Source organism: Neomonachus schauinslandi, chromosome 12 (genome assembly GCF_002201575.2).
Source record: "Neomonachus schauinslandi chromosome 12, ASM220157v2, whole genome shotgun sequence".
NCBI lineage: Eukaryota > Metazoa > Chordata > Mammalia > Carnivora > Phocidae > Neomonachus > Neomonachus schauinslandi.
Window position 1 is genome coordinate 34,798,774 of NC_058414.1, and position 23,660 is coordinate 34,822,433.

Genomic DNA, 23,660 nt, shown 5'->3' on the forward strand with positions numbered 1-23,660 from the left:
GTGGGGCTTAAGCCCCTTGCTCCTCAAGGAGGACCTTCACACCTGTGATATCTCTCTTGCTTGTGGGTTGCCGCATGGGAGGTTTAGTTTCTGATTGCATCTCTGCCCCTCCTACCCTTCTCGATGTGGCTTTTTCTTTCTATCTTTAGCTGTGGAAGAGCTGTTCTGCTAGTCTTCAGGTCGTTCTCAGTGAGTTGCAGTATATGTAGTTGCAGCCTTGGTGTGTTCGTGGGGAGAGGTGAGCTCAGGAGTCTCCTACTCGGAAGTCTTCTCTCTCTCTTTCTAACGCCATAATTCTTATAGTTTGTCTTTCTTGATTGAAAGTTTCAGGTGTTTTTATGCCTGAACTCCCTATGTCTTTGGGATACCCCAGGACTGCACAAAGTGCCTTTTTTTTCTTTACAGTAAGGTGAATTTTTTTATAAGCCAAGTGGCTATAGATCAGACCATCTCATATATGCCTTTGAAATTTGGTTAAAATTATATAGCCATTTTCTCACTTTGGGATAAGAGAGTAACTTTAATTTTTATTAATACAGATTTGAAAGGTAAGGACATCAAAAGATTGTGATTTCAAGTTCTCTTTTTGAAAACAGTAATATTGAAAAGTCTTATTACAATAAGTTATTTTTTGCCTAGATTTTTTTAAGCTATAAAACTGGTGGGAATTATGAGGTCCAGAAGAATGTATTGAAACTATCTATGATACCTAGTAAATCTGATGTGTTTTGAAATAAGGTACAAGTAATATTTAAATATAATTCCTACAGTTAAAAGTTAGAGTATGTTGACCATGGTTGAACAAGAAATCTATACTACATGTATATGTGTGTAATTTCTACATATTTGCATATGTAATCACATACATGTTTTATTGTTATATACATGAATGATTGTGTACATGAATAAATATATATCTATACATACATATGTATTTTTTTTTTCCAAACAAAAGTTTCAGGAAAGATACTTCTTTTTACTATGTGACCTATCCTTTGATACTTCTTCTTTTTACTGGAGATCACAAAAACTAAATTGATTAACTGATTTATAATTGGAAAAAACAGTTACTTAGAAGATTACACTGAAAAAAGATATTTATGAAATGACAGATAGACCAGATTTGATCATAACCTTTGTGATATTATATATTTTGGGCCTGGATTCATGATGAATTATACTGTGACGAAGTCATATATTCTCTGTGTCCGTAGGAAAACAGTAGAAAAATTGATTGTGAAATGTTTGAAAATATCTCATTAAGATCGCTAATATGGGGGCTGGTTGAATCCGTGATACTCTGGGCTAGTTTTGAAGCTTTTGCTATTCCTGTTAATGATGTTCAAACTGGTTTGACTTCGCCAAAGGCAAAGGAAGCAAGAGCAAAATGAACTATTGGGACTTCATCAAATAAAAACCTTTTGCACAGCAAAGGAAACAGTCAACAAAATCAAAAGACAACCGACAGAATGGGAGAAGATATTTGCAAATGACGTATCAGATAAAGGGCTAGTATCCAAAATCTATAAAGAACTTATCAAACTCAACACCCAAAGAACAAATAATCCAGTCAAGAAATGGGCAGAAGACATGAACAGACATTTTTCCAAAGAAGACATCCAAATGGCCAACAGACACATGAAAAAGTGCTCAACATCGCTCGGCATCAGGGAAATCCAAATCAAAACCTCAATGAGATACCACCTCACACCAGTCAGAATGGCTAAAATTAACAAGTCAGGAAACGACAGATGTTGGCGGGGATGCGGAGAAAGGGGAACCCTTCTACACTTGGTGGTAATGCAAGCTGGTGCAGCCACTCTGGAAAACAGTATGGAGGTTCCTCAAAAAGTTGAAAATAGAGCTACCATACAACCCAGCAATTGCACTGCTGGGTACTTACTCCAAAGATACAAATGTAGTGATCCGAAGGGGTACGTGCACCCTGATGTTTATAGCAGCAATGTCCACAATAGCCAAACTGTGGAAAGAGCCAAGATGTCCATCAACGAATGGATAAAGAAGATGTGGTGTGTACACACACACACGATGCAGCCATCAAAAAACCCGATATCTTGCCATTTGCAACGACGTGGCTGGAACTAGAGGGTATTATGCTGAGTGAAATAAGTCAATCAGAGAAAGACAGTTGTCATATGATCTCACTTGTATATGGAATTTGAGAAACAAGACGGGATCATAGGTGAAGGGAGGCAAAAATGAAACAAGATGAAACCAGAGAGGGAGACAAACCATAAGAGACACTTAATCTCAGGAAACAAACTGAGGGTTGCTGGAGGGGTGGGATGGGGAGGGATGGGGTGGCTGGGTGATGGACATTGGGGAGGTTATGTGCTATGGTGAGCGCTGTGAATTGTGTAAGACTGATGAATCACAGATCTGTACCCCTGAAACAAATAATACATTATGTTATTAAAAAAAACAAAACAAAAAAAAACTGGTTTGACTGAGCTAGAATGAAGGGGGACTTCTAAGCCACAGTTACCTTTTCAGGAGGCAGAAGAATCATTAGTAAGCTAAATTTGTAAATTGAGGAATAAATCTCACCCTGTTATGATTTTCATATTGGAAATTTTAAGGAATTATCTCTTAGTATCACACCCTCCCTGCCAAAGGAAATTCCTTTGTAGGAGATACATAGATTATAACTTCATTACAAATGCCAGATTTCCAAAGTTTAATAATGTTGGCTGCTCTTGTTTGCATTGGAGCATTTTTAAAATTTCAGAATTAGTTTTGAATTGTAGGCCACATAATTATCTTGTATGTTTTTAAAATATCGCTGTCATTTTTCTGGTATGTAGGGAAATAAGGTAATAAAAAAGAACAGGAGCTTTGGAGCTTTGTGCTCAAATTTCAGCCTCATCACCCCCAAGGTGTATCAACCTGTGCCCATCACTTCAACTCTGATATACAGTTTTTCACCTGTAAAACAGTGAGATCTTCACAGTGTAGTTGTGAGGGTTATATTTGATAATATTTAGTATGGTGTTTGGTATAAAAAAGATAATCAACAAAGTTTGGGGTTTTTTTTACTGCTCTTCAGTAGAAATATGCTTTATCTTTACACTAAGTAAATGAAGTATGGAGGTTCCTCCATACTTCATTTATCCTCCATAGAATTCTTTTAACAAATTATTCTCAAAAGGATTTCAGATCCTGATTAGTTACTTAGAACTTAGATTGGAAATTTTATGGTATGCACTTAATTTTCTTGACTTCTTTGGCTGGTATTCTCATTGGATTGAATAATGGATTCAGGCCTAGAAAGAATTAGATGATAATATCCTGTGATACCTATGATACCTAGTAAGATCTCTTCTTCTTCTTCTTTTTTTTTTTTTTAAGATTTTATTTATTTGACAGAGAGAGACACAGCGAGAGAGGGAACAAGCAGGGGAGTGGGAGAGGGAGAAGCAGGCTTCCCGCGGAGCAGGGAGCCCGATGCGGGGCTCGATCCCAGGACCCTGGGATCATGACCTGAACCGAAGGCAGCCACTTAACGACTGAGCCACCCAGGCGCCCCTAGTAAGATCTCTTCTGTATAAATATACCCAGTTACGTATACCAGAGGAATCAGACTGAGTAAAAAATGCCCTTCTTACAAATTAAATTATACCTAATCTGTTCAGTCTTCCATGAAGGGACATTTCATATCCAAAATGCTCTATGTACATGAAATATTTTTATTGATACCCTTTGAGCAGGGTTATTTGGAGAAAGTTGCAAATGCTGGAGGCAACCTAGATACATGACAGGTAAATAAATATGCTTTGTTAAGTATGGAAAGATGAAGTGACAGCAGGGCAGATACTCTCATTTTGGATTTTATGTGATTATTTAGTGATTCTTAACCAAGTTATTTGTATGATTCATGATATTTATGAAATGACTAGCTGGAGTGGGAGACATAGCCTTTAGCCATGAAGTTATATAAACTTAGTCTTTTAACTTTGATTTTTTTTTTTTTAACCTCACCTCATTTTTTTCTCACCTCTGTTGAGGTATAATTGACAATTAAAAATTGTATATATTTAAGGTGTACAGTGTGGTATTTGATAATCAGCTTTGACTTTAAATGGATGATCTTAACCTCATTAGTTACTTGGCTCCAATTCCATGAGTCACTGAAGCACATTGAACTATAATTTTCATGAACTGTTTTGAACCATCAGATTATTTTATTAAAATATCCATACAAATTTTAGGATTATTTGTTCCATTTCTTTGAAAAAAGTTGATGGTATTTTGATAGGGATATCCATTATTAATATTTTTAATGTAAATAGTACCACATTAAGTATAATAGGATAAGATATTAATAGTGAGTTAGTCTTCTATGCTTTTATTTTTTTTTTATTTTTTTATTTTTTGGCAGTCTTCTATGCTTTTAAACTAACATCCACTGAAAGGAAAAGGTTTTGGTGTAAAGGCCATTTTATGGTTATAAAAATTATCTTCCTCTGATTCTTTCTGAATAGCAGTATCTTTATGAGATGATACTTACCTCTACAGAACATTTTAAAATTGAAAATGTACCTTACTTATACTTTCCCAAGTCTTCATGTTCTCCATACAGATTGAATATATCTGTGAATTCAGAAAGAATATATTAGTACAGCCTAATGGTTAAATAACTTTGACAAATGCCACAGTAAAAAAAGGACATTAAGAGAAAGGCTTTTCTTCACCTGAGTTTATCAATCTAATCTTCCTGTTTCAGGTTATTAATTTACTTTCATATTAAGGTTTACCTGGTATAGTGTTAGGAGATTAATGTAAGAAGGGATGAATGCTGTACCCTTTAGCTATCAATAAAGTAATTATCTTCATTAAAAAAATAGAATAATGCTAACTATTAGTGATCCTAGTATTCTGCTGAGTATTTCTCTTCTAACTTCAGAATATAGTTTATATTAGTTTAGTCCTGGTGAATAATTTTTTATTATCTATTTACATAGTATTTAAAAATTTTTAATAATGATTTTTATGTTTGTTATAATAACATGTAATTAAGTCTTGAAAATGGTCATGTATTTTAAGAAGCCAATACATAAGAGTGTAATTTTGATTAAGTTAGAGAAAAATTAAGCTGAACTTTGGCTATATAATGTGTTAGATACAGTCATTATAAACTGATGACTTGTATCATCTCCACTTAAAGGTGTATCCTTGCTTAATATATTTGAAAATATTCATAAAATCCATTTCATTATACTGTAACTGTAAAAATTTTAATAGATGCTTATCAAACTGCTTCATTTCAGAATCAAGAAAAGCTAATTGAAATTTAGGAGGATTTAATTGGAAAGTTATTTCAAGTAACTTGATATTAATAATCTTAATAGAGTTAGTACTCCTGTCTTCTGTTAGTTTTAACAAATTGTAATATTGTGTTGCCATAAAGATGAATTTTTTTTTAACTTTATTTTTCAGAAATTATCCTTAGAAAAAAAACAAAGGAATCAAACTCTGTTACAAAACTCTTAATTAGTATCTTCACTTTTTTTTTTTTTTTTTTAATTTTAAGTAGGCTCCACGCCCAAAGTGGGATGGGCTTGAACTCATGACCCCGAGATCAAGTCGCATGCTTTACTGACTGAGCAAGCCAGGCGCCCCAGTATCTTCACTTTTAAAAAGATGTAGTCCATACATCTAAAACTAATGATGTAATGTATGGTGATTAACATAACAATAAAAAATAAACATTCAATTAATCAGAAAAAATAAAAATAAAAAAAAAATAAAAAGATGTAGTCCGTATCCTAACTCTGGGATATTCTAGTCTATGTATTCCAACAGTACAAACTTTATTATCTTGGATTCTGTTAACGTAGAATTATGAATAATTAAGATGTAAGCAGAAGTGAAGTTTTTTTTGTGCACAGTTGGGGGAAGGAAGGGTTTGTTAAATAGATTAATTGGTCTGAAATTAATCTCCCACCAGGTCAACCCAGGAGACATAGACTGTCATCCTTCTTCCTCCCATCGTCAAGTGTTTGTGATAGAGAGAGGCAAACATATGTTATGGAAAATTTCTACATCAGTCAGGGTTGGCATGGCTGTCATTTCCCCCAGGAAAAGGTGGGGGACTGTTCCTCACCTATTCAATATCTCATACTTCTTGACCTATTTACCAACCTTTAGTGAATTTGCACCAGTAAACAATTTTACTTTAAAATGAATAGAGCTTAATCAAAAAACAGTTATTTAAATGATTATAAGGCAGGATTTTGTAGAAGAGGATTTAGTAACTTGAGGTTTATAATTACCCCTCTGAAGTCAAAACAGAAACTGCACTTAGAACTTCAATTCACTTAAACAAAAATGTATAGTACCATGTCTTCTGCATTGTTAGCACTCAAATGTTTTGGGAATCTTTGGTATTTGAAATGATCATAATGTCTTTTATAGATTTAAATTTAATCATTTTGTCTATTTTTGCCAATGAGGCATTTTCCCTATGCATAAGAGATGCATGAATATAGTTAGCAGAAATATAATTGTTAGCTTTAAATAAAATTCTGTCTAAAATCATAATATATCAGGAAATTGTTTTTGTACAGGTAAATGGTTGCAGTTTTGTGGTGAGAACAGAAAAGCCTACAAATTTATTAAGGGTACAGTATTTAAAACTACTCACGATACTAATGTTTTATACTATTTAAAACCATCTGGCTTACTAACAGAGCTTTTTCCTGCATGTACTTCTTTCTGTGTGTGATTTCTAAATGCTTTTAATGTTTAACAAACCAAAATTAGCCACATTTTGTTATAAAAGTTCAATTGTGACAGATTTTGCGGTATCTTGTTTTTGCTTTTAAGGTGTATATCACAATAATAACAAAGTAGGTTGTCATTCCAGTAAACTCTCAGATGATAAGTGATATTTTAAAGTGGATTTTGCTATGGAATTCAGTGTTTAAGTCCCTCTTCCTGAGAAATGTTGTTAGTATGAATTATTAAAAATCTTGGATTGATTTAGGAAGAAGAATTTGGTGCTGATGATTCTTATTCTGAACATGGAGCACAGTACAATCAGACCCACCTAGAGATGATGGAAAATGAATTGGCTGGTAAACAGCATGAAATTGAAGAGCTGAACAGAGAACTAGAAGAAATGAGAGCCACCTACGGGACTGATGGACTGCAGCAGGTATGTTATGTGGCTTTTGTTTTGTTACTGAGACAAATATAGGAAATTTGAATGACAGTGTATGTACGGTCTTGAAAGATGAGGTTTTTAAATAGTAACTTAAGTCATCTCATCATATTTGTCCTTACACATATCGCAAACAACTTTGCTTAATCTTTTATGAGATAGCTAGGCAGAAATCACTTCTGGTGTTTTTGTAATCAGCCTGAGAGAAAATTATGGTGCAAACCACATCACAATATGATGACCTACACTCATTAAAAATGTCAGCGAGTCCTTGTAAAGTAAGCGCTTGTGGTTAGAATGACATCTGTTGTTTGTGGAAGTCAGTTATGAAAACAAGGTGAAAAAGGCCATTGATGAGGAGGACAGAATACATTTTAGTTTCGGCCTCTCCAGAAACAAGTGAGAATTGAATATGTCTATGATGATGTTGCCTACGAACAGATTGGGGCATCCCTAAATATAAAGGCACTTGTCCTTCTGGAAGCAGATAAATGGAGAAGTTAAGCCTAGTAATTTTTTTTAAGTTGATTTGGAAGTAAAGCCAATTTCTGCAAGCTAATCTTTCAGTTACAGACAAAAATGGTTAAGGTTACTTACAAATTATCATAATTCTGTCAGTGCATTTTGAATATTATATTTTTGAAGAATAGTTACCTATAGTAATAATCAGTTTTGTTTAAAAAATAAGTCTGGCACTTTTTATTTTCACTGATGTCTTTTAGTTACAAGAATTTGAAGCTGCCATTAAGCAAAGAGATGGCATCATAACCCAGCTCACTGCTAATTTACAACAAGCAAGGAGAGAAAAGGATGAGACAATGAGAGAATTCTTAGAGTTGACAGAACAAAGTCAAAAATTACAGATTCAGTTCCAACATGTAAGTATTACTAATAGAACAAAATTTATTAGATTTTTAGTAATGAATTTTTTTAAAGTGCTCTAATTTTCAGAACAAATTTAAGTTTGTTTAAAATCCATTTGCTTATTATGTATCATGTTGGAAATATGTGAATACCTGTTGTTATGATAACCAAGAGTTTAACTCTTAGTTCTTGTGTGGTTCCTTGATGTATTTTCTCTGTACTTCTTCCTTGTCTATATATTGAAAGCCTGCAAAATCTTTTAAGTCTGATTGGGTGGATTTTTGCGGAAATTAACATGTAGTCACATCCTACCTTTTGCCAACTCTGCTATGATTTTATTTTAGTTTCTAAAATAGTAGCTAGACAGAATGTGTTCCATTTATCTTTAATCAGAGCTATAAGAATCTAATGGTATTAAAGTTTCTGATGGCAAGTACAGAAAATAATTTAAAAGGGAGGAATTTAATATAAGAATACAGGCTTATCTTACAGAATTCAAGTGAAAACACAACCAGACTTCTGAAAGGGATAGAATCACAAACTGGAAAGTCATTTGGGAATCCAGGAAGTACTGTCTTTTAGGCCCCGTCTCTTTCTGTATGTCTGCCTTAGTCTTAGCTATGTCACTAGACTTTCTCTGCTTTATGATGGGAAAGATAATCTTATTGGTTCGGCTTGGATAATGTGCCCACGATCATCTGATAAGCCATGGCAGCATGTTTACTGGAGTTTCAAGCCTATGAATCTAGCAGATTTCCCAGAGAGCAACTGTGGGCCAAGCAATACCCCAAAAATATCTCTTCCTTAGTGCAATCTCTTCAGAATTTAACTTGGAGGTTTCTTTCTGTTTTCAAGTTACAGGCTAGTGAAACTCTAAGAAACAGCACTCACAGTAGCACAGCTGCAGATTTATTACAAGCAAAACAACAGATCCTCACTCATCAGCAACAGCTGGAAGAACAAGACCATTTATTAGAAGATTATCAAAAAAAAGAAAGAAGACTTCAAAATGCAAATTAGTTTCTTGCAAGAGAAAATTAGAGCATATGAAATGGTATGTTTATTTCAAGGAAGTCAGCCAGTGTATAACAGCTTTATAATTGAAGTGTTTTATACAACTGTTTATCCTTTTTGTTATGTATATGAATTACAAAATTTCATTTAAGAAAAGCTCTTTAAGTATGCAAAACAACTTCTTTCAAAAGCAATTGGGAGTCTCACAATAATAGTTTAAATGAATAAAAATTCATTACTGAGTTCCTTTGGTAGTGATCAGCCATGTTAAAGTGAGTTCTCAGGAGAATCTAAATTTGTAAACAGAATTTCCTTTTTTTTTTTTTTTCACCTAAAGGTATTTCTACTCATTTTAGCAGTGGTTATGAAATTCTGAAAATATTTCCATGACAAAATGAAATTTTATGGATTTTAATTAGAAAAAACTACAATAGAGTCTCTATTTATAGTAGTTATGTTTTATAAAGTTGCTTGGAACACTTACTTAACAATATATGCTCATGGGGAAAAAAAGGGAAATGTATATATTTCATATGTTTATATTTGTTTATATGTACATACATATATATGCATGTATGTGTTTATATACATGCACACATATATCCTAGGGACTATATTTACATATATACATACATACACACATAACATATGTCATAGATTATAATCTTAAATCCTAAAAACAGCTCATCCTGGTAGATTATATTTTGTTTATTTTTCAAAAGAGAAAATGAGGTTTACAAGTGTTAAGTGACTTGCCTGAGCCTGCCCTACTGACACTTGTCAGAGTTGTGATTCAAACCCATATAGCTGGCCCAGAACCATATTTCTTGTGCTATACTGCACTGCCCCCTATTGTCTCCATCCTCTTCTTCTCCATCCATGCTCTCCTAATGAGCGAAAACAAAGTCAAGTGTAGTTGCCTTGTTTGATGTCAGCTTTGGAAGCATGCATATCCAGTAGCTCAAATTTTTTGCTGCTCTGTGCATTTCTGCAAATGACTATGAGTATTGATTTTGGGGTTACAAATAAATTTTAGCAAGAAGATGGATTTGCAAGTAGGGAATCTGTGAATAATGAGAACAGACTGTACATAATATGGTACTTTTTACAACTTAGTAAGTTCTTCTGCAAGAAGTTGAAAAATAACCAAGACAAGAATATTGTTTGGATAATAATAAAATTATTAGCTAGCATTTATTTTTGTTTACTTGGTGCCAGGCAATATTCAAAGCATCTTACACATATTAACTCATTGAATCATTGTAATAACCTTATGAGATGGAGATTTCTGCCATCACCCCCATTTTACAGATGAAGAGATCAAGCCAAAGCAAGGTGAGGTAAATTGCCTAATCACACAGGTAATAGTTGGCAGAACCAGGTTTCAAACCTAGGTAGTCTGATTCCAGAGACCATACTCTTATGAAAATAGGAAACATACAAATTTAAGCTACTGAAATTATGAAACGGTATGCTTTACAACCAAGATAATTTAAAAATCATTAGATAGATGTTTACAGAACACCTATTTTGTACCAGGCCCTTGCAAAAGATAATGATGCCTAAAATGTGCCCTTTCTTCGCTGAACCTCATGGTTTAATAGGGCATGTACACAAGATAGCACAAAACAAGAGTAAGCGTAGGTAAAAAGTGTTTTGAGTAGTCTGGCTTCATAAGGGAAGTCACTCAGAGTAGGCTTTAGGGGGAGATGATATTTGAGGCCAGTCTGTAAGTTGGAATAATTTCTCTATAATTATATTTTGTTTTCTCAGCAGTAGGCATTATGTGTGGCACATTAGCAGCTAATCAATATTCATTTGGTAAATAAGCAAATATATTATGAATCTGAGCTGATAGATAGGAAAGGATATTTTCTTTTCTTGTTTTGTTTTGTTTGTCACCATACAGTACATCATTAGTTTTTGATGTAGTGATCCATGATTCATTGTTTTCATATAACACCCAGTGCTCCATGCAGTAGGTACCCTCCTTAATACCCATCACTGGGCTAACCCATCCCCCACCCCTCCCCTCTAACACCCTCAGTTTGTTTCTCCGAGTCCATAGTCTCTCATGGTTTGTCTCCCCCTCCGATTTCCCCCCTTCATTTTTCCCTTCCTTCTCCTAATGTCCTCCATGCTATTCCTTATGTTCCACAAATAAGTGAAACCATATGATAATTGACTTTCTCTGCTTGACTTAGGAAAGGACATTTTAGATAGAGGTTGTAGTATATATAAAGAGTCAGGCTGAAACATGTTAAAAAATGTCTAGGTAGCAAAAAATAGTTTAACCTAGAAATAGTTTTTGAAAGTGAGTCTTTACAGGAGGAAGTGTAAATAGTCTAGGCCTTAGTTAGAAGAGCCTTTAAGTTGGATTTTGTTGTATTTATTATATTCAGTAGGCAGTATTATTTGAAAGTATTTAAAATTTAAATAATTCATTTTCATAGGGGGAATTACCTTTGTTTATTTGAATGTTAGCAGAATACTTGTTATCATCAGTCTCTTCTTTGTTTTATATATATATATATATATATATATATACACTAACTTCTCCTTTTTTTTTTTTACTTTGCGTGAATCCCCCTGAGTAGTAGTTCCACAAGTGTCAGTAGGGCAGGCTCAGGCACAGCTGAGGGACTACAGCATTAGGGTCATAGTTGAAACTGTCGTGGTTCCCTAGACACCTACACTTGATTCCAGCCTCATTCTCGTTGCCCCTAATCCTCAGAACTTCCCATGGTAGAGTGGTCACAGGCAGGAAGTCTGTTACTTCCCACTCCCTCAGGTCTGTTTCCAAAAATAGAGGGATTTTATCTTCGATCGCAGAGCTGTCTTTTGCAACACAAAATAAATGGTTTAAAACCGTATATTTTGAAATAAACAGTACTAAGAAAAATGAGCCATGAAATTGTATTATTTAAGAGTTGAATGAAGAATTGTTGTTTGCAGTTATATCACATGTTGGACAGTTTTGAATTAAGTGTTTTATGAGGGTTCCTCCCCCCCAATTGAAAATCAGGAAATAGAAGTATTACAGATTTTATAACAGTGTTAACATTTCAAGACTACTTACTTACTTAATAATTCAACTGAAGTTGACCTCCTGAACTAATTTTACTTTTTTATAGGTTCCAAATTCCTTATAGATACTTTCTAGTATTTAAATGTATTACATTTGTACATAGCACAGTGAGCATAAAACACATTAATATATTTATTTTCTTTTAGCTTCAAACATATTCCATGACAGAGAGAAGAAATACTACATTTATTTTACAGATGAAAACACTGAGATTTAAGAGATTAAACTGATTTAAATGTCATATCGGTAGTACAGAAATTAAAGTCAGAAGGCTCAGCACTTGGTAATAACTTATGGTGACATTGGATGGAATATGTGATACCAAGAAAAATGCTGATAGGATTTTGCTCAAGAGGCTTCACAGAATGACATCCATTACCTTAGTTAATTTATATAGTGCAGAATCTGGCCTTTGACTTGTAGGCTGAGAAGTCTGGTTTTTATCTTCTAACAACTGAGACTTGATCTATCTCAGAGATAAGCTCAGATTTTTCAAGTTGAAGAGTCTAATGTTTAAACCTTGAATATAAGATTATTAATTTATAGTGAGAAATAATTATCACAGGGACCGGTATACTTCAAGTTCATTGGATTTTACTTTCTTTCCATGGGCAAATGAATTTGAAAAGCTAGATAATAATAATAGGAAGTTGTTTATTAGTGAGCGTGAGATCAAAGGATATTGGAGTCAAATGTTCTGTAGCATTAGGCTATGATAACTTGATGTATCATCTCACAGTAGGAAAGTCATGCTTGTGAATTAAAATTCTTAAATTCTGTTTGCTACAACGCCTTACATTGCTTTGTACATTAGATATGGTTTTCCCAGAGGATCAGAATTTCAGTCTTAAGGTCTCTTCCCCAGACTCTGCTGAAATGAGTACTGCCAACCCTCTGAGGCTTTCCTTTCTCTAGGCTTTGACATTTTTTCTTCAGATATATGAATACATTCATCCAAGGTGCCTTTAAGTCCTCTTAACCTGGAACTCCTATCTCAGTAAGGTGATTTTACTTACCTACTTATATTCTGTTCCACTCAGTGGATTGTACTTTCTTTGTACTTGGGACCTCAGCCCTGAACTATTTAGGCAACTAAATAACAGAGTCAAAACTTGGTTTCTAGGGCTTCTGCTTGACTCTGTTACGCTATAACACTCTTAAGAATGATTCTTGTTACAGATGTGCCTTGGCCTATGTCCTCGATTTAGGCTTACATACAGTTCCAAAATAGAGGCCCAAGTCAGAACTGGAAGAAAATATCTGTCCCGCTTTCAAATTTCTGTTCAAGCCCAAAGTCTAGGATCAAGTTGATGTGCCATAAATGGTATCGTTGTCTTGCATGTTGTTTGAGGTTTAGCCACTTATGCGTTGGATATCCCCAAATTTCTGATTTACTTAGCCACAGGAATGAAGTTAAGGCAGACCCATAGGAACCTGTTTTGTTGTTTTAGTCTTTTCATAGCACTTGCCCATCTAACACCTTCCAGTCACTAGAATACATGGAAAGAATCTTGAGATGTATTTAAGACTTCCTTCTGGAATTATAAAGAGTACACAGTACTATAGCTGCAGAAAATATTAAGTTCTTAGAATGTTCACCAGTTATTAAGAAAGATGAAAATGTAATGGTCTAGACATTTTAATCCTACTCATTTTGAAATTAATATTTTTAACCATAGCCGTGTTAGAATTTCTTTCTTCCAAGAAGACCAACACTGCTGTAGTGTTTGCTCACAAATAGTGTTGGGTACACAAGTCTTGTCTCATTGACTTGGGAAAAATTAAGGGGCAAGCCTTGCAGTTACTTTTTGTAGAATTATGAACAAAACAAAACCAGACTTCTCTCAGTCTTTTGGTATTGAGTTTAAGCAGTCTAAGTTGCCAGGAACTAAAAATGCCATTTTTATATATTTTCATTTTTTCTTTCTAAAGGAACAAGACAAAAAAGTAGAAAGCTCAAATAAAGAAATACGGGAAAAGGATACAATCATTGAAGAATTAAATACAAAAATAATAGAAGATGAAAGAAAAACTCTAGAGCTAATGGATAAAGTCACAGCTGCTGATAAATTACTAGAAGAATTACAAGAACAGGTTGTACAAAAGAACCAAGAGATTAAAAATATGAAATTAGAGCTGACTAATTCCAAGCAAAAAGAAAGACAGTGTTCTGAAGAAATAAAACAATTAATGGGGACAGTTGAGGAACTTCAGAAGAAAAATCATAAAGATAGCCAATTTGAAACTGATATTCTCCAAAGAATGGAACAAGAAACACAAAGAAAGTTAGAACAGCTCCGGGCAGAGCTGGATGAGATGTATGGGCAGCAGATAGTACAGATGAAACAGGAGTTAATAAAACAGCACATGTCACAGATAGATGAACTTAAAATACGACATAAGGGAGAAATGGAGAATGCTTTAAGATCATATCCAAGTATTACAGTTAATGATCAAATAACGTTAATGAATATGGCAATAAATGAACTGAATGTAAAATTGCAAGATACTAACTCTCAAAAAGAAAAACTCAAGGAAGAACTAGGAATAATTTCAGGAGAAAAGTCTGCTCTACAGAGACAGCTTGAAGACCTTTTTGAAGAATTGAGCTTTTCAAGGGAACAAATTCAGAGAGCTAGGCAGACAATAGCTGAACAAGAAAGTAAACTCAGTGAAGCACACAAATCCCTTAGTACAGTGGAAGATTTGAAAGCTGAGATTGTTTCTGCATCTGAATCCAGAAAAGAACTAGAATTAAAACATGAGGCAGAAGTTACAAATTACAAGATAAAACTTGAAATGTTAGAAAGGGAAAAGAATGCTGTATTAGACAGAATGGCTGAATCGCAAGAAGCTGAATTAGAGAGGCTGAGGACACAGCTTCTGTTTAGTCATGAAGAAGAACTTTCCAAACTGAAAGAAGATTTAGAAATCGAACATCGAGTAAATATTGAGAAACTAAAAGATAATTTAGGCATTCACTATAAACAGCAGATAGATGGCTTACAGAATGAAATGAGTCAAAAGATAGAAACCATGCAGTTTGAAAAAGACAGTTTGATAACTAAGCAGAATCAATTAATTTTGGAAATTTCAAAGCTAAAAGATTTACAGCAGTCCCTTGTGAATTCAAAATCAGAAGAAATGACTCTTCAAATCAATGAACTTCAAAAAGAAATTGAAATACTCAGGCAAGAAGAAAAGGAAAAGGGTACACTTGAACAAGAAGTTCAAGAATTACAACTTAAAACTGAATTATTGGAGAAACAAATGAAGGAAAAAGAGGATAACCTTCAAGAAAAATTTACACAACTTGAAGCAGAGAATAGCACTCTTAAAGATGAAAAGAAAGCCCTTGAAGACATGTTGAAAATGTATACTCCTGTTAACCAAGAAGAAAGATTAATTTTCATAGACTCCATTAAGTCCAAATCCCAAGACTGTAACTGGCAAAAAGAAATAGAAATACTTACAGAGGAAAACAAGGACCTCAAAAAACAATGTATTGAGCTAACTGAAGAGATTGAAAGGCAAAGGAACACTTTTTCATTTGCTGAAAAAAATTTTGAAGTTAACTATCAGGAGTTACAGGAGGACTATGCTTGTCTTCTCAAGGTAAAAACTGACTTAGAAGACAGCAAAAACAAACAAGAAGTAGAGTATAAAAGTAAGCTTAAAACACTTAGTGAAGAGCTTCATCATCTGCAAAGAATAAATCCAACTATGGTAAAAATGAAAAGTTCAGTCTTTGATGATGACAAAACTTTCATAGGGGAACCATTGGAAACCAGTGATGTTGTTGAGAAAGATACAACAGAACTTATGGAAAAACTTGAGGTAACCAAGCGAGAAAAGTTAGAACTGGCGGAGAGATTGTCTGATCTTTCTGAACAATTAAAACAGAAACATGGTGAGATTAGTTTTCTGAGTGAAGAAGTGAAGTCTTTAAAGCAAGAGAAAGAGCAAGTTTTATTGAGATGTAGAGAGCTAGAAATCATCATTAACCATAAACGGACAGAAAATGTAAATGTTTGTGATGCTCAGTTAGTCTCTTTAAAAGATGGTGGTGTGACTATGACAGGCAAGGATTCTGGAGAGTTAGTTTCTAAAATAAATAAAGATTTTGTTGAAGAATCAAAAATAATGGAGGAAGATAAAATTCCTTTTGAAAATAAGACTGTTGGAAAAGAAGGCAAGCAAGAACAGTTGTTTTTGGATCATTTGCCATTAGTGACAAATGGATCATCACTTGGGACAACTGAACCAAGTAGAAATGATAAACTTCAGTGGGAACTTAGTGTACTTAAATCAGAACAGGTATGTTTACTTACTTATATAGATGCTAAAGCATAGTGAAAATGTACAATTCATACAAAAAATGTTTTCATCTACCTAAAACACATAGAATGAAAATTGAACCCTATAATGTAATTCTCATTTGGGCCTATCAGCTGTCATTGCTTTTTTTTTTAATATGTTATTTATTTATTTGTCAGAGAGCACGAGTGAACACAAGCAGGGGGAGTGGCAGGCAGAGGGAGAAACAGGCTCCCTGCTGAGCAGGGAGCCCAATGCGAGACTCCATCCTAGGACCCTGGGATCATGACCTGAGCCAAAGGCAGACGCTTTCACAGAGCCACCCAGGCATCCCAGCTATCACTGCTTTTATCTATTTTTTCTTAAACACTGTTGCCTTTCTTTCAGTTAATTTATGTTATATATTCTGTTAAGGAAATAAAAACATAGGAATGGTTTCACTTTCTTTGGAAAGGCAAGAGTTTCAATAACTTTGTTGAGAATCTGAACTTTAAAAAAGTTACTTTGTAATATTTTGTTGTAATTTCAAAGCTTGGTTTTAGCATTTTGTTTTATATTGGCATTTTCCAAGTTCCACAACTAAAAATTAACACTTAAATTTTTCAGTACTTTACACTTACTTATTCAGTAGTTACAATGCTGTATTTCCTTGAAAAAAAAATCTCAACTTAAGTCCTAGAATTTTCTCAGAGTACTGTGTAAAGCTGAAGGGGTAAAAAGTATTAATTCTAACTATAACTAAAGAATGCATATAATGAGTTATAATAAATCATTCTTGACAATTTATATTTGTTGGAGAGTGATATTAGAAATAACTGGAAAATTCCACTAGGTATCTTGTATAATGCCGCTAGGTAAAACTTTGTTTCTTAATTTATGCAACAGGTATTTATTGAATCTCTAGCCAGGTATAGGATTATACTGGCAAGCAAGAGAGCAGGAATATATTCTAGTGAGGGAGGCAGAGAGTAGACAAGGGAACAAGTAGAGTAGTTAGAAGTAGTGATAAGTCCTATAAAGAAAATAAAACAGATAACATGATAGAGAATGATGGGTAGTGGTGGTGCCAGCATTCTATAGGATGATCAGGAAAGGTCTTTTGGAGGAATTGACATTTGAACTGAGATCTAAAAGACTAAGAGGGAGCCTACTACATGCAAATTAGAGCAATTGTGGAAACATAGGTGAGCTTGAGAAATTGAATGAAGGTGTGTTTAGTTGAGTTTGAAAGCAGGAGAGTGAAAGAAAAAGTTTGAAAAAGAAAGAAGAGACAAGATCTTAGAGAGCCTTACAGACTTTGTAAGAAGTTGAGATTTTATTCTGTATACAGTAGGAAGCCTTTGGAAAATGTTCTCTTTTTATTTCTAATAAATTCCGATCTTAGGATGAAGTTACATTACAATAAACCTATTGTAAAGTGAAATATCTTAAGTTGAAAATGAAGTTAATACACTTAACCTACTGAACATCGTAGCTTAACCTAGTAACATGCTCAGAACACTTACATTAGCCTATAGTTGGGCAAAATCATCTAACACAGAGCCTATTTTATAATAAAGTGTTAAGTATCTCGTGTAATTTATTGAATACTATACTGAAAGCAAAAAACAATGCTTGAATGGGAAGAATGGTTGTAAATTTATTGTTTGTCATCCCCGTGGTCATGTGGCTGACTGGGGGCTGTGGCTCCTGCTGCTGCCCAGCATCATGAGAGAGTATCATACCACATACGTAGCCCAGGAAAAGATGAAAATTAAAAATTTGAAGTATAATTTCTACTGAGTGTGTATCACCTTTACACTGTACACTGTAAAGTCAAAAAATCCTAAGTCACACCACCATATGTTGGGGACTGTCTGTATATTCACATTTATGATATTATATCAAATGTAAAGGTATTTTACATTTTAATAACCTACATAGAGTTTAAAAATTCAAATTGCATAACTATTAATGTTTTGTTAAATATCTGAAATTGTCTTCAAAACCATAATGTGGTTTTAATTTAATTACTCCTAAAAATGCCAGAGATCGTTTAGATTTTTTAAAAAGACATTATTGACAGAGGACCTGAATTTGAAGCTGTCAAAATGGTCAAATTTTCTCAGTAAGAATTTTATTTTCTCCGCTAAAGACATTTTCATTGACGTTCAAATGCCTTCTCCTTGACATTAATTTATATAAAGTAAAGGGAGGCAAACCTGTAAACAGTCCCTTCCCAGTTGTCACTACCAGGACAAACCAACCCCCTTATCGGTGGAGAGGGGAGTAAAGTGTGTGTGTGTGTGTGTGTGTGTGTGTGTAGAGGGAAGCTCACAGAAGAAATCGAGTGATAATTTATACAGTAATAACATCTCAGAGCAATCTAAATATGCTTAGAGATAATGCTGACTCCCTAAAAAATACTTTGCTCTTACGACCAACCTAATTGGCTAATGAACATGGAAGGATACTTTCACCCTTATAAATTGATATAACAATAAGGTAGTACTTTATACCCATCAGATTGGCAAAATGAGTCCCACAATAAAAAGTGGGGAGATGAGGGTGCCTGGGTGGCTCAGTTGGTTGAGCGACTGCCTTCAGCTCAGGTCATGATCCTGGAGTCCCTGGATCGAGTCCCGCATCGGGCTCCCTGCTCGGCAGGGGGTCTGCTTCTCCCTCTGACCCTCCCCCCTCTCATGTGCTCTCTCTCATTCTCTCTCTCTCAAATAAATAAAATCTTAAAAAAAATCTTAAAAAAAAAAAAAGTGGGGAGATGAATACTCACATATGCTATTAATATCAATGTTTAGCACAATTATATAAAACATAATTTGGTAAAATTTAATACATTTAATGTATATTACCTATGACCCAGCAGCTATATTTCTAGTTGGTTCTCAGTATGGTCCCTGACTAGCAGTATCAGCAGCACTTGAAACCAGGGTAAAATTCAAATTTGGGGACCCCACACCAGACTTCCTAAACCAGAAACTCTGGGGGAAGGGCCCAGCAGTCTGTTTTAATAAGCACTCCAGGTTATTCTGATGCCTGCTAAAGTTTGAGATCCACTGTACTAGGGAAACACTAGTGTATTTGAATAGGGACATATCTGTAAGAATTTAGCGCAGTATTTCTGAAATACCAAAAATTAGAAATAATCCAGTTGATCTCCAAGAAGGAAGTTGACAAATTTTCGTGTATTCATAGATACTATACCACAGTTAAAATAATCTATATCTATATGGATAGATCTCAGAAGTATTTTGAATGAGAACAATTTGCAAAATAAATACCATTTTACACTATTTATGTAAATTCTTAGAAACATAAAATATAATGTACTGTTTATAGGTACTGAAAAGTGATAGTGTAAGAAATGCAGTGGACTTGTTGCAAATTTGTGATAATGTTTGCCTCTGGGGAAGGAGGAATGGGAACATAGTGGATTAAATTTTATTTTCTTTCTAAACCAAACATGTATGTAGAGAGAAATGGAAAAAAAGAAGATAAAATAATTGTATTTGTTAAATTGGGGTATGAGTACATAAGTGTTTATTACATTATTCTTTGCATTTCTCTATTTAAAATATTTTTATTTTTTTAATGGTACAATTTTATTTTTTTAAATTTTATTATGTTATGTTAATCACCATATATTACATCATTAGTTTTTTTGTTTTTGTTTTTTTAAAGATTTTATTTATTTATTTGACAGAGAAGGACACAGCGAGAGAGGGAACACAAGCAGGGGGAGTGGGAGAGGGAGAAGCAGGCCTCCTGCTGAGCAGGGAGCCCAATGCGGGGCTCAATCCCAGGAACCTGGGATCATGACCTGAGCTGAAGGCAGACGCTTAATGACTGAGCCACCCAGGCGCCCCACATCATTAGTTTTTGATGTAGTGTTCCATGATTCATTGTTTGTGTATAACACCCAGTGCTCCATTCAATACGTGCCCTCTTTAATACCCATCACCAGGCTAACCCATCCCCCCACCTTCCCTCCCCTCTAGAACCCTTAGTTTGTTTCTCAGAGTCCATAGTCTCTCATGGTTCGTCTCCCCCTCCAATTTCCCCCCCTTCATTTTTCCCTTCCTACTATCTTTTTTTTTTTTTTTAACATATAATGTATTAGTTTCAGATGTACAGGTCTGTGATTCATCAGTCTTACACAATTCACAGCGCTCACCATAGCATATACCCTCCCCATTGTCTATCACCTAGCGACCCATCCATCCTACCCCCCACCACTCCAGCAACCCTCAGCTTGTTTCCTGAGATTAAGAATTCCTCGTATCAGTGAGATCATATGATACATGTCTTTCTCTGATTGACTTATTTCGCTCAGCATAATACCCTCCAGTTCCATCCACGTCGTTGCAAATGGCAAGATCTCATTCCTTTTGATGGCTGCATAATATTCCATTGTATATATATACCACATCTTTTTTATCCGTTCATCTGTCGATGGACATCTTGGTTCTTTCCATAGTTTGGCTATTGTGGACATTGCTGCTATAAACATTGGGGTGCACATACCCCTTCGGATCCCTACGTTTGTATCTTTGGGGTAAATACCCAGTAATGCAGTTGCTGGGCTGTATGGTAGCTCTATTTACAACTTTTTGAGGAACCTCCATACTGTTTTCCAGAGTGGCTCACCAGCTTGCATTACCACCAACAGTGTAGGAGGGTTCCCCTTTCTCTGCATCCCCGCCAACATCTGTCGTTTCCTGACTTGTTAATTTTAGCCATTCTGACTGGTGTGAGGTGGTATCTCATTGAGGTTTTGATTTGGATTTCCCTGATGCTGGGCGATGTTGAGCACTTTTTCCTGTGTCTGTTGGCCATTTGGATGTCTTCTTTGGAAAAATGTCTGTTCATGTCTTCTGCCCATTTCTTGATTGGATTCTTTGTTCTTTGGGTGTTGAATTTGATAAGTTCTTAATAGATTTTGGATACTAGCCCTTTATCTGATATGTCATTTGCAAATATCTTCTCCCATTCTGTCAGTTGTCTTTTGGTTTTGTTGACTGTTTCTTTTGCTGTGCAAAAGCTTTAAAAAAAAAAAAAAGACAAAATAATTGTATTTGTTAAATTGGGGTATGAGTACATAAGTGTTTATTACATTATTCTTTGCATTTCTCTATATTTAAAATATTTTTAAACGAAAATCACGGATGAGGCCACACTAAGCTGTACCATATATCAAAATTTATCATAACGTTGAGGTAATAACAATATTGTGCTACTTTCCTTGGAAAAGATAGGTAGATCAGTGCAGTAGAATGAAGTGAGAAAAAAATTGGACTTCTCTTACAAGAAGTTTTAAACTATAATTTCATGTATTTCCCCCTTGTAGTCAGTATATGTAAAAAATAGAAGTTAAATTATTTTAAAATTTTAAATCATTTAAAAATGTTCTAATGTGTACATACATTCACTTTAAGAATGATTTAAGGCTACAGATGGAAGCTCAGCGTATATGCCTCTCTCTGGTTTATTCAACACATGTGGATCAAGTTCGTGAATATATGGAAAATGAAAAAGATAAAGCTCTTTGTAGTCTTAAGGAGGAACTTATTTCTGCCCAAGAGGAAAAGATAAAGGAACTTCAGGAAATACACCAGCAAGAGCTACAGAATATAAAAACGCAAGAAACAGGTAAATGGTTTCTTTTTTTTTTAAAGATGTTATTTATTTATCTGAGAGAGAGCACAGAGGGAGAAGGAGGAGGAGAGAGCCTGATGCGGGGCTTGATCCCAGGACCCCAAGATTATGACCTGAGCCGAAGGTAGACGCTTAACTGACTGAGCCACCCAGGCACCCCTGGGTAAATGGTTTCTAAAAAAAATCGTAAGTACTATGAAACAAATAAGTATCACTTAGAGCCCACTCACCATTCCATAATTTGTCCTTGTCTTACAACCCATAGAGGAAGGGAACTGTATACCCCAGTCCTGGATTCATTTGTTCATATAATCATTGCACATTTTTTTAAGTGCTTGAGAAATCTAAAATCACTGAATCATTTTCCCCCAGAAGTTATAATCAAGTGGGAAACCAATAGGACAATTTCTGTAATAGAAGAATGACTAGAAAGAATGGAAGAAGAAAGGAGAAAAGTTTCATACTTTCTGGGAGGATGAGTGGGGTGAGGCCGCAGGCAGGGGGAGGGAGGTTGGGTAGGGAAGGCTCCTGAGTCTTGAACATAGAAGTTTGAAAGATTGTATCCATTTTGGGCAACTGAGAGTTCAAGTTATGTGAGAAAGTAGTGGGGGATAAAGCTGGAAAGATTGGCAGGAGTTTGATCAGAAAGGGCTTTATATACTCTGACTGAAGCCTGTATAGGCCTTATGCTATTGGTGATAAGACCTGTAGGATTTTAAGTAGTGGGAGTAACAGTAAAATTTTAAGGTAACACCATGGGGCAAAGTGGGGGAGGTGATTAATGATGGGAAGACCAGTTAAGCAACTTCGGCAATAATTCTGCTAATAATAATATTTGTAACAGTTAAGTTTAAGAGGTAAAAGAGGTAGGCTGTAGTCTGCAGTTAATATGAGGAGGAAAGGGGCAAAATTGAAGGTGATCCCTAAGTTTCTAGCTTGGGTAATTGGATTGAAAATGACTGTAGTCACAAAGAGGATGCAGAGCAGATCTGTGGGAAAAATAATAAATTCAGTTTGGTACATATTGAGTTAAAAGTACCTATTGACTTTATTAAAAGAGTTGTCTAGAAGGTAGTTAAAAATAGAAGTCCAAAACACAAGAGGGAAGTTTGGGCTCACGATAAAGATTTAGAAATCAAAAGGTCACTTGAGGCCAGAGAAAAGAATGAGATGTCCTGGGAGACTGCAGTGTGGGCCAAAAGACTAAGATGGCACTGTGGCAAGCAGGAACATATAAGGAACCTGAAATAGAAGACTAGTTGCAGTTAAATTTTATAATTATTTAATCACTCAATAAACTAGACTTCCTCTGTTCAAGGCATCTCTAGGCTTTTACCCGTGACAGATCTGCTTTTGAGACTGAGATTGTTATAAGTTTGTCCAATTGCTGTTAAACTGAGTAGAATTTAAAGAGTGACTTAAATCAGAATATCATACTTTTCACTAAAGGAGTTCTTTGGGTTTGAATGTAATAAGATGTTAAGTGTGTGTTGTTTTTATTGATATCCTCTTCAGATAGAATCTGTCCAGTGATTTTCAACT

At 34.8% G+C, this 23,660-nt stretch overlaps 1 protein-coding gene across 1 annotated transcript in view; it reads left to right on the top strand.

The window, feature by feature from the left end:
• Positions 1–23,660, top strand: part of AKAP9 (A-kinase anchoring protein 9) — a 156,716-nt gene that overhangs the window by 32,946 nt on the left and 100,110 nt on the right. The window contains 7 exon segments of the mRNA XM_044920183.1: positions 6,588–6,641; positions 7,007–7,177; positions 7,906–8,061; positions 8,903–9,034; positions 9,036–9,101; positions 14,082–16,466; positions 21,899–22,112. Of these exon segments, the coding sequence (XP_044776118.1) occupies positions 6,588–6,641; positions 7,007–7,177; positions 7,906–8,061; positions 8,903–9,034; positions 9,036–9,101; positions 14,082–16,466; positions 21,899–22,112 (3,178 nt within the window).